The following is a 12,272-nucleotide window of genomic DNA, read 5'->3' as shown; positions in this document are numbered from 1 at the left end:
AAACTGAGAGGTTACCTTGACAGACAAGGAGCACAATTATCACAATATGATGAAAGAGTTTCCATGAGTATGTATTGCACCGTTAATTACTGTCCTTTTTCTACAGGCTTCTAATGTGAGGAAAAACACGGAATGACAAGTGTGGGAAAGAGCAAGTACTAAATTACTGTCAGAAAAATAAACGGAGTAGCACAGTGGTGCTCAGTGATTTACGGGGGCAATTAGTCACCACCCCATGGCGCTGCTGAGGACAGCAAGGCAGCAGACACGTCAGGCCACAAGGAAGAAGAGACTGCGTGGCTCTCCAGACAACTTTTCAAACAACAAACAACAAGAATGTGAGCGTATTAGGTTCCATGTCTTCGGTCTGGGTGCCTACCCTTCATATTTTTCTTCTAACTTAATACATAAAGGTAGCTGTAGCACAGTATTAACATTCCATGTTAAAAAGCCTCCAACTACAGCTTTTTTCTCTCCTACTCTCCAGAGTAGGTTCTTTTCCATCCCTTAAAAAACAAAAAACACTTCCTATGCCCCGGTTGTTCCCCTAGTATATGCCTCTACTGTGTTTTATTACTTCTTGCTATCTGTGTTCCACATTTGTGCAGAGCCACTGGCTACTAAGAAATTTTATCTGCAACTCCTCTGCAGAAGTTTGGTAAGGTGGTATGAGCAGGTGACAAGGAATGCAAAACACAGCATCAAGGAAGACCATTAACTTTTCTATATTTGTTAATGTGTTCATTAACATACTCTATAGTATTTGCATGTGTAACAGCAAAATAAACCTCAGTGAGAATTAATTGGTGTTCATTGCTTAATAAATATCCACCATCAGAAGAACCCTGAATAGAAGTTTGGGAATAACCCAGGAAACAGAAAGAGTACATTGATTAAATGCCACTTGGTGAAGTGAATAAACGAAATTCATCAAGAGTTTAGTACTCTTGAGTAAATATTTCTTAAGCATTTTACATGTTACAAAGGACATATAATTCCTTTTCTCACTTGATCTTGCTCTTGTTTTAGGCAGAGATATCTGCTGCGTTAGAAATGTGTTTGATATGTATGTTGGAGAAAGTACCCCAACATGCTCTACATTTGACCTCTATTCTGGAGTCATAAAGAGGCAGAACCGTATTGATGAGCTTGGTACCCAGCCTGGTGCACCATTCAGCTGGACACTGGGTTTCTGCTAAAGAGGGTTACAGTGAAGAGAATCTTTAGATTTCTTTTGCTACTCTTTTGTTATTCCATTACTAAGGTTGGATTTTATAAACACATTTTTAAAAACAAGTAATAACAGTAAGACGATATAGGATTGCATATTTGCAACTGCAGAGGCACTAGTTTTCAGATGTTCTAATGAAAAATGAAAACCCAATCAGGAGGGGAGGCAGACTTGCAACATCACAGGCATATGAAGTTATTCAGATCTTATGGAAATACCAGGGATAATTCAACATGGAAGTTTAACCAAAATTACTTTTTATCCAGAGAGTGCATTTAAAAGTACATCAAGTATATTTAGATTTTTCTTTTTCTAAAGTTACCTTGTAGTTTCTGGTAGAGGAACATACTGGGAAAAACTCCACATATATAAAAAAATGAAATTTAAGATATAGCATTATAAAAATATCCCTACATGGGGGCACATTTTGATGTACATGTTATTTTTGTTTAAAAATTATGAGGTAGTGAGGTGAAAGTGACCTTGGCTTTTATATTTATTTATTGATAAAAGTGATAGGCTTTAATATTCAGATTCAAATCTTTGCTAATCATGCAACCTATGTACATTTCAAAGAAAGGATTTAGATTGAAGATTGGAAATCAGAGACTGGGACTTCCTATCTGCTCCTGTATCTGTTTCCTCAGAGTATTTATGCAATATTCTGATTTAGCTATAATATATAATTCTTAGCTATTATTTCAGCTGTAACAATTTTTAGATTAATGGTCATAATTTTGGTAAGGCATACATGAAAAGTTATATGTTCATGCTTGAAAGGATCATTAAATATTCATTATCACTACTCAAATTAGTTGTCATGCTCTATGTAACAGTTACCCATTATTTCACTAGTTTAGATTCAGCATTAAGTGAATAGCCAACATATATGGCTCATAACCGTAGAGGAATTTTGTGGGTAGATGAGGGTCAGGGAAGGAAATGATTTTAAAATCCATTTGATGTATTTATGTTGACAAATTTTTTAAGAGTTACTGTGTTGTCAATAAACATGTTTGTTGGAATATGATTGTGGCTAGCTTTGCTTTTAATTACTCTATGATTGTGAATAACAATATATCTCCAAATAGGAGGGAAGAATTATAAAGGTTGAGATATTTTAGTCTTTTGCACATACCTAACATTATCATAATAAAGGGCTTTTCATTTTTATAAACAGGCATTGAAATCTTGCTTTTGCAGTGAAGCTACAATTGTATAATTTGTTAGTTTTTTCCATCTGGCAACAAATCTATCCTTAGAAAAGCAAAAACTAAAATAGATTTTTATGAATATTTTGGGTGAACATATATAGGGGATATGTCTTATTAGTCCACTATAGAAAGATAAGTAGAAATACATTTTAGCATTAAAAAATTTTGCTTTTTATTCCACATACCTTAACATTCCAGTTTAGTTAGTTGAACATTTTGTGTGTGGAGGGGTCACATACACAAATCCTTTCATACTCCTCAGTAATTCTAAATTGGTTCTTTTCCCATAGAAGATAATCATAAATTTGTTTCTAATCTCATCTAACTTTAGAGCTTTTTGTCATAAAGAGTCAAATTATAGCTGATGAACATATTTTGCATATTTCCACATTGCATCTGGACTCTTCATAATGATAGTTTATTTTATTTTTTCTGCACAGAGGAGAGGAAAAAATATATAGGCCCATGAATCAATCTAGATAATGGGGAAGGCTGAATGTAATAAATAATACAGTAACAACCCTAAACTAATGAGGTGTTGCTAAGGTATACTTCATAGGCTCATCCACTATATAAAAAGTCACTAATAACCCCTTGGCGTAATCAGATGATAAAGCTTTGCCATAAGGCAACACCTGTGCAATTAAAACTGCAGATTCTTTTGCACGTTTCATTAATTTCAGGATTTTGTAAAGGCACAATGACTACACTAATAATCTAGTCTACTTGACTCCATGTCTATTGGAAACAAAGTGTCTAATTAGATAAAGGTAATTAATTAGAGATAAACGGAGCTAATCAGACTCAGTTAACACTAATTCTCTGAATTAAGACATTTTGGGACACCTACTATCCCGCTGACTTTGATATTTTACATTGAGAATAGGTTCTGAAGGAGTCAGAAAATACTGGCATTTGAGAATTGAGCAGTCTTTTGATGGCATATTTAGGCATCTGAAGCTAAAGGAGTTTTCTTTCATATTGTGCTATTTCACCACCTTTTCGCTGGAGCTTAAAGAATTCACTTTGTAGTTATTCTAGTCTGTGCTTGTCTCCATATAAATTTTAATAACCTTTGCTATCATTTTTATTATCTGTCTAGCCCACCAATGGAAGAAAATCACAAATTATTCTATCTCTTAAATAAAGACTTAACCTGTTACATTAAGGAAATGTCAGGACTCATCAGCCTATATCCTAAAATTCTGATCCTTTAAAAAGAACAAACACCTAAAATTCAGATCCTTTAATTCTAATTCTTAAAAGAGAACAAATCTCTGCTTCACTGTGTTGACTGAAAATTCAGTGATGTAGGGGAAAGAGCACAGGCTTTGAAGTCAGAAGACCTGAAATCAAATTCTGTTCTTTCTCTTAGCGACTAAGTGATCATAAGGAACTAGCTTAACCTCTTTTAATTTGCTCCATTGTAGAATGGAAATAATATTGATTCCTATAGTACTGACACTAACTTTACTAGTGTGAATACTGAGAGAGATAACTATATTTACAGGCTGGTCATTATTAGCTATTGATCTGGGATTTTACACATAATCTAGCACTACATCCTGACTAACAACATTGTCAAAAATGCACCATTTTTAACTCAGCCACATGAAAACCTGTGTGCTATATATACGGATGAACTGAAGAAGCTGGCTATCATCTCAGTGTAAAGATTATGTGCAAGGCCCTGAGTTGGATTCCCAACATTGCAAAAAAAATTAAATAACTTGAAGAATAGGAATCTGTTCTGATTTTCTACACTGAGTAATTATTCCTTTTGGCAAGTTGTTCCTAGTCCATCAGGATAGATGAACTGTCCCAGAAATGAACTGTGGATATACCTTAACATGAAGCAGATATTTGGTTCTTCTCTGTCTGGAAGTTTCCCCTTCCTCTTTCTGGTCCTTGTACCCCTTTGTCCGGACCACTCTGGAGTTGCTCTAGCAATCCTAACTTGTATCCTTGCCTCTATTTTTTCTCCTGTAACTGTCACCAAATTAATGTTCTTTATTTTTAAAAAACTTCCCTTATTCTCTCATCAAGATTATAAATATATTTCATGTTAAACTCTGACTCCATCATACAAGCAGTCAACTAAATCATACCTGGTGCCATGGTACCTACTTAGCTTTATCACCCAATGCCCTCCTTTTTACTCCAAGCTTGCCAGCCTTGCAACTCTTCATTCCATTTTATTCTCCTTTTATGTTCTTGTCCAATTCTTTTTTAAGGCCTATTTCAAATGCTACCTTTCCCTGAGGCCTCCCTTGATGACCCTGGCCCAGTAAGAGCATTCTCATCTTCAGAAGTCTACAGTAGATTTCAGTGGCATCACAATTTTAGCCTTGACTCTGTCAGTGTTTGGGTTGGTGATCCAACTCCCGTGTCTTTACAACACTGATGAGGCAACTGACTGAGGTCAGAAGCTCTGTATCATATTGTCTGTGTACTTTTCCTTGCTTACCATCCTCTTTCCCCAAGCCCCAATCTTCACAGAATATGGCCTTCTTGGGGGCACACAAACTGTATGTTGTAACTGACCTAGCCTTGTCCTTGTGACTTTCGTAGTGGCGCTACGATTTTTTTTTTTTTTTTTTTTTGCCAACCTTCTACTGGATTAAGCCTTAAGGTAAGCCTTCATGTACTGAGACAGCATATTCTTGTTCCCATTGGTTCTGTTTTCTGGAGAATGATGGCTATTACAGAGACTTGATGGAACTTATTGGTGAATGCCTTGAATGTTCAGGAGATTTTTCATAGAGTGTCCATGACAGATAAATTGCAACTCATATGGATTAGATGTCCATTCTTGTCAGTAAGCAAGAGAATAATTATATTTTCAAGAGAAACAGAAAAAAAAGCCTTCTTAATTATATGAAGTAGGAAAGTGGGTCCAATTTTCATCTCTTTGAGGAAGTGTAGATCAAAACTGAACTCAGGACTCCAGAGAGGTGTTAGGCTAGAGTTCAAGTTTCATATGTAAGAAACAGTTGAAATTGTGGGACAGTGTGACAGTGCAGGGGAAGGAAGATAGTTATAGAGTAGGAGCAAGAAGAATTGTAAGAAAGTTTGGTCGGCAGAGATGACTATTAGAGTAAGCATGACAATATTTAAAGCCCATTTATATACCTTGATTTCAATCTAGTGGGCTAGACAGGGTTAGGTATTATTATGGCATTTTGTACATGATAAAACAGGCAAAACATTAAGTAAAATATTACCTGATAAGATGGAAAATGCTAAATGTTTTAAAATCTGTATTAGCACTATTTCCTTAGCAGAAAGCACTACAAATATGGTTGATTTGGCTAGAGGAAAGTTACCCAGAATTTTTCAAAAAGCAGTCTGAGAAGATCTGGGAGTAGGTGTTGCAGCCAGATAGAAGCAAAGTGGCATGAAGGGTTTGAGAATCCAGGAGTGGAATGCTGTTGAAGACGTGGACTTGACAGGGTGCCGGTGAGGCAGGGAAGTAAGAGGAACTCTCTGCAAGTTTGTCAGTGAAATGGAAGCATCCTATGGAGACAGAGAAGTGCAATATGAAAATGAGAGGAAATTAACAAAGGGGAAATTTTTTAAAAAAGTGAAATAAAGAAATGAGAATAATTTTTTGTTTATTTATTTTTGTACCAGGGATTGAACGCACGACCTTGCAGACGCTCATGCCACTGAGCTAAATCTCAAGCCCATAATTTTTTTTTTTTTTTGAGACAGTCTGACTATGTATTTCAGGCTGACCTTAAACTCACTAGGAAGCCTAGACTGGCCTTGAACGTCAGGTGATTCTCCTGCCTTGGCCCTGCAAGTGCAGAGATTACAGGTGTGCACCACCATACCCAGCTCTGAGAGAAGAAAAAATTCAAAGCAATTCAAAGATGCCAATATCTAGAGTAGAAGAGAACACAAAGGTTAGACATAGGGGGGACCAAGTGACTGTTGGGAAGGAAGGTAGAAGAAATGGCATTAAGAGATTTTTGAAGTGACGAAGAGAAAAACCGAGTCGGTTCACACCAGAATCTTCAAATCCTGAGATCAGTTCATTCCAAGAAGAGGAGTTTGCCCTCTCAGAAAACACCTGGCTTCAATGAGATAATTGAAAGATTCCTTCATGAAATACATTTTTTCTTTTTTCTTTTCTTTTCTTTCTTTCTTTCTTTTTTTTGTCTTTTTCCTTTTTATCGGTACCGGGGATCGAACTCACGACTGCCTGCTTGCAAGGCAGGCGCTTATACCGCTGAGCTAAACCCCCAGCCCCTTTCATGAAATACATTGCCCTCCCTGGACAGAAATACTTAATTCTGTGTCAGAAAATGAAAGTCTTGGAATGAAGACACAGAAAGAATACTCTCTCTCTCTCTCTCTCTCTCTCTCTCTCTCTCTCTCTCTCTCTCTCTTTCTCTGTGTGCACATGCACGAGTGTGTATATTGGGCAAGACAGGAGAGATCTTGGGACTGGGAGATGCATTGAGAAGCACTAAAATCAAAGAAGTTATCCACTACTCTTTGCCTAGAATCCAGGGTTATCCTGAGAGATGGAATAGGTGACTTCTTCCACAGTGGAGGAGCTCCTAGTAAAAAGTACCTTTTCACTGAGTTCCTAGTTAGCATAAGGACTTTGTGTTAGTCACTTTTCTCTTACTGCTGATACAAAATATTTAGCACCCACAGTTAAAGAAGGAAAGGTTTATTTAGCTCACAGTTTGTAGAAGTTGCAGTCCATAATAAGCTGGCTCCAAAGCAGGGTAGCACGGAAGAGGCGGCTGAAGATAACAGAAGCAACAGAGAGCAAAAAAGGGGAAAACAAGCTCTTTTTCTCCCTTATATGCAAGCTACCTGTCCTGAGGTGGGCGTAACACTGATATCACCTCAGTGCCTCCCTCTTGCACAGGCCCAGGATGTTTACAAAATGAGGACCCTGGCCCCCTGCTGAGTCATTTATTTAAACTTTTAAGCTTCTCAGTTGACACATTGAACAACATCCTAGAGCAATAAGGACATGTCTTCTATACCCTAGAATGTAGAACTACTAGTTAACCTTCTAAGACTTGTCAAGTTCAGACAATATAGCGCCCATTAAGGACCTCCTACCAGTGACTCAAGGTTTCTCGTTACTGATTCAAGACACACTTCTTACAGGAACAACCTATTGAATCTTAGATTTTTCCTGTGAGCAAATTTGTTTACATGAGGAGGAGGACAGATGGGGAAGAACTTGGCTCTGAATGCAAATCTCTCTCACCTTAATCTCTCTCATCTTAATCTTTTCACTATCATAATCACTCAACTGCTCTTTCAAGGTGCCTCTTTAAGGTGCCTGCTAGGTCATCAGTGCCCAGAAATGCAGGGATGAATGAATCGCTTCCAAGTTAGAATCTTTCTCTAGGTTGGCTGTCCCTGTATCCAACCATAAACTGACTGGAATCCTAATGATCTTTCTGGAGTTCAGGTTTGATCTATTTAGTGCTCCGTGGCTCTCTGTTACTTACAGGATCAAGTCCAAACAACTTAGCTTGGGATACAAGGCCTTTCATAATTTAAGTCCTGAAGCCTTTCCACAAGGCTTCATTTGTGCAGCTATGCGTAGATACCTTGCCTCCCTAGACTTCCTCCAGCCGAACTAACCTACTTCTAGGTCCATGGCACCTGAGATATTTTAAACTTGTATAAATCGTTTATCATTACAGTATTTCCTACGCTGTCCTATGTCCACTTGGTTAACATCCATGTGCTCTTTTGGGTCAGTTTAAATAACTCCTTCTCAGCGAAGCTTTCTATGAGTTCCTAAATCAGGGTACCAATGTCTCCTGTGTGCCTTGAATTTTGTCTACCTCTAGAGTGCCTTAAACCCCATGTCCAAGACCTAAGAGATAGAGCAGGGCCCCAGCCTCTCCTCTGTGTAACTTCTGTTTCTCTTATGAGGGTGCAATAATATTTATTTGCATCTGGCTTATGAGAAACACTGAAAAGGTGCCCAGTAGTTGTGAAGATCCTGGTCATGACATCATTTCTATTCATCCTTACCATGGAGGTTTCTGTTTGCTATTTGACAGAGATGTTTCCAGGTGAGTTTCCTGGTGATGTAACTTCAACTTATTATCTGGTCTACAATGAGTCTATAGGCAGCTATTTTCCAAAGCTTCCCAGAAATTTATGCCCAGAATTGAGCTTGCATCTTAAAATACAGCACCAAGTTTTCTCTTCTCTAGTGCCTCTTTTAGGAAGTCCTCTCTCTTCACTTCATTCATGGAAACAGTTTTTCAAAGGGGAATTGAAGCAAAACAAACTGTGTAGAGATAGACACATATTGCTACCCACTGCCTTTAGTCTTATTTTATTGTTTTAATTTAATTTATTTATTTATTAGTACCATGAATCGAACTCATAACCTCGCACCTTCAGTTTTAGACAATCTGGATTCTTTTCCTTTGGGCCGCTTGATCCTCCTTATATCTGAGAATAAAGTAACCAAAGGGAGTAGATTCCTAGCTATCTACTCAAGCTATGTGCCAGGAGCCAGAGTCATTGCTTCCTGGATGATCTCTGCAGAACCAGTTCCTTCATCCTTTCTAGCGAAGGCTTGTGCTTCAATGAACAGCAAATGTCTTTCCTATTGGTGTGGACTGACATTATCAAGGGTCAAATTTTAAAGACCAGATAATGCCTCAGTATTAAAACCTGCTGAGGAAACTGAGTCAAGGCTCAAAACGTGGCATTAGGGCACAAACAACCTTTTGGGGTGGTTTTGTTTTGTTTTGTTGGTGCTGGGGATTGAACTCATGACCTTGCACTTGCCAGGCAGGTGCTTATGCCACTGAGCTAGATCCCCAGCCCAAACTTTTGGTTTTGGTGTTACTTTTTTTTTGTCTTATATCTTCAATTATTGTAGAGGATTTGTTACTCACTTATAAGGGAATGTGCCTGTTGCACTATGAAGTTACTTAACAGGCCACAGACATCTGGCAGAAACAAAGAGTTTATCTGAAGTATTTTTTATGGGAAAAATATGCTCCCAACATACTGCAATAGTTTGCATCAGTAGAATATTCTTATATGCTGTTCTGAGAAAAGGAAAACATTGTACTGAGAGGAATTTAACTGCATTGCAGTTGCCAAATATTTAATACTTTAAAGAGGAAGTTCTAAAATTTAATAGTTGATTTTATTATTACTCTTTGAATATAATTAACTAGGGATGCACTTTAAACTGCTTTATTCTGGCTATTGAAATGGATTTTTATGGTTTACACTGGGGGAAAAATTCTGTCAGATCACGGGCCTCTCCCTTGGTGCACATTATTACTCTTTAGAGACAATCAAGCAATTTTGCTGCCACTGGTCTTGTTCAAATAAGAGTATGTTTATTTATGTAATACTCTTGGGGAAGGGTGTCAAAAAAGGATCATCAGTTAGCAGCCTACATAGCTCCTGCATACATGTCAAAAAAACTCCTCAAATAGCAAATGAACACATAATATTCTTTTTTTGTGACTGATAAAATGTTCTTAATTCAAAAGAACATATTTGTCCTATCTAAGTTATCCTGAGAACTTAGCTCTCACTTCAAATACAAAAGAAGGCCTTGTGGCACCACAGAGGATGCTCTGCTGAAACCAAGCAGCCATTCAGGGTTTGAGGGAAAGCTTGTCTTTAAGTAGGGAACACCAGTTCTGTAATGGGCTGTTGGCATACACTTGATCAATTTGCGTATATTTAAATACCAAGTGGGTGATGTAGAAAACTGAGCCATTGTGGATGTTTGATTTTATCTTGTATTATTTCATTTAAAAATCAAAATTTTTATTTCTTCATCTATCAGATCAGATCCTCCATTCAATTCACTTATTCAATGAACAAATATTGAGTGGCCACCAACGAACAAATATTGAGCAATCACTATTCTGGACTCTTGCAAAATGGTGCACAAAACCAACAAGATTCTTAGCCTCAAGAAACTTATAAGATGATAAGGATGTTACGTAAGAAAATCTAACCACATTAGGTATGCACATTCTGCATACCTAACCTTGCCCTGCAACTTTGTCCACCAAGGCCACTGTTCAGCAGCTGGAAGCTAGGTGGCACCTGATAGACAGAAAAGGCTTTGATGATTAGATAAAGGAACGAGAGGCGGAACTGACTCTGTGAAAAATAGGTCAACTAGGCATAGTGGCACATGTCTATAATCGCAGTGCTCAGGAGACTGAGGCAGGAGAATTTCTGCTAGTTCAAAGCCAACCTGAGCTACATACAGATAACCTGTGAGTACACACATATAAAGAAATAGATACAATAGCCAAACCAAATTGTGTTATCACTTGTGACAACAAAAACCTCACCCTAAAAACTGAGAACACTTTGGAAACAACACAGTTTTTTTGTACCCTGGGAGAGATGTTAAAAGAATCTAGGATTGATGGCAGGAAACAGTCAGACTGTCTGCTGCAGTATTGATAGTATATTGGTTCAACATCAGAGGTGCAAGAAAAGGCAAACAAAACAGTAAGATAATCGAGAGATGGAAAATTAGTGGCAGATTGCATCATGAACACTGTCAACCTTACTCAGGTCTGTGCAAAAGTAGAATAAAAATTCAGTCATCATTTTGGAGTAGAATTAGCTAGAAGAATGAATACACTGCTTTTTTCTTATTTTTCCATGACTATGTTCAGTTATCTTTATCACAAATAATGTCCAGGCAACTGTTACAGAATGTCAGTTTAACATTTTGATCTGATTATTTCTTGGTTAGAAAATAAATGTACTTGTGTTTTAAAAACTAATCAAAATTAGAAACTGCTATGAAGAAAAAGACTAAGTGCTGAACTCAGTAAATGAGTGAAACCTCGGTTTTGTCATTTATGAGAAAATGTGAATGATGACTACCTATTTGAAAGTCTGGTGAATAAATGAAATTAGAATATAGATAGAGCAGACTTGTACAGCCATAGTAAGTCTATGGGATTTCATCCGTAGTTAACATAGTTAATTGGATGAGAAATACACTTTGGCCTTTGGCCTTGGATTTTAGGCTTCAGATCAAATGACTGAATTACAGTGCTGGCTTTCCTGGGTCTTCAGCTTTTAGATAGCAGATCATGAGGCTTCCTGAGCCAGTTCTCACAGACAATTCTGTCTACCCATCTGTCTGTCTGTATGTCTATTTGATTTTCTCTCAATTTTCTATCAGTTCTTTTTCTCTGGAGAATGCTGAATAATACACTATAAATTTATTCACAATGTAGAATGTGGCCAAATTTTACATAACCCTCAAGCAGCCTTATAAGGTATTAACTTTTGCTTTTTTTTTTTTTTTTTTTTTTTTTTTTGGTACCGGGGATTGAACTCACAACCTTGCACTTGCCAAGCAGGCACTTATGCTGCTAAGCTAAATCTCTGGCCCCAACATTTGCATTTTTTAAAGTTGAAGAAACAAGGAGGTTAAGTAGCTTGCCTAAGTTAAAAAGCTAAAAAAGTAATAGAAAGAATTTGTACTTATCTCAGTTATTTTACTAACCCATTAATTAGATCCTTTCTCTGCTTTAGACTTATCCTGGCTAGCTGGTAAAGGAGATAGATGTAGGGGAAGCAGATAGTTGATTATATAATTAGAAGTGTGATGCTGTGGAGGAGAGATTAGGAACTTGTGACAGAAGGACAAAAAGTTGGACGATTCTGTGAGGAATGCCACTGAGATCCAAAGGGTGAGACAGGCAAAGGATGTTGGGAGCAGTATATTGCCACTGACTGGAGGATAGGGCATCTGAGGAAGATGCAATGGCATGCACAAAAGACCTACAGCAGAAAAGTGCAAGATGTATTTCCTTTAT

At 37.4% G+C, this 12,272-nt stretch overlaps 1 protein-coding gene across 1 annotated transcript in view; it reads left to right on the top strand.

The window, feature by feature from the left end:
• Positions 1 to 2,261, top strand: part of LOC134476312 (uncharacterized) — a 27,192-nt gene extending 24,931 nt beyond the window's left edge. Inside the window, exon 4 of the mRNA XM_063249746.1 lies at positions 107 to 2,261. Coding sequence (XP_063105816.1) covers positions 107 to 136 — 30 coding nt within the window. The 3' untranslated portion in view covers positions 137 to 2,261. The remainder of the gene's footprint in view (positions 1 to 106) is intronic.
• Positions 2,262 to 12,272: the final 10,011 nt, after the last annotated feature.

This window comes from Cavia porcellus, unplaced genomic scaffold, assembly GCF_034190915.1.
Source record: "Cavia porcellus strain 051 isolate PalLab524CR breed Dunkin Hartley unplaced genomic scaffold, mCavPor4.1 scaffold_1, whole genome shotgun sequence".
In the NCBI taxonomy this organism is placed as follows: Eukaryota; Metazoa; Chordata; class Mammalia; order Rodentia; family Caviidae; genus Cavia; species Cavia porcellus.
This window is presented reverse-complemented; position numbering and strand designations above follow the sequence as displayed.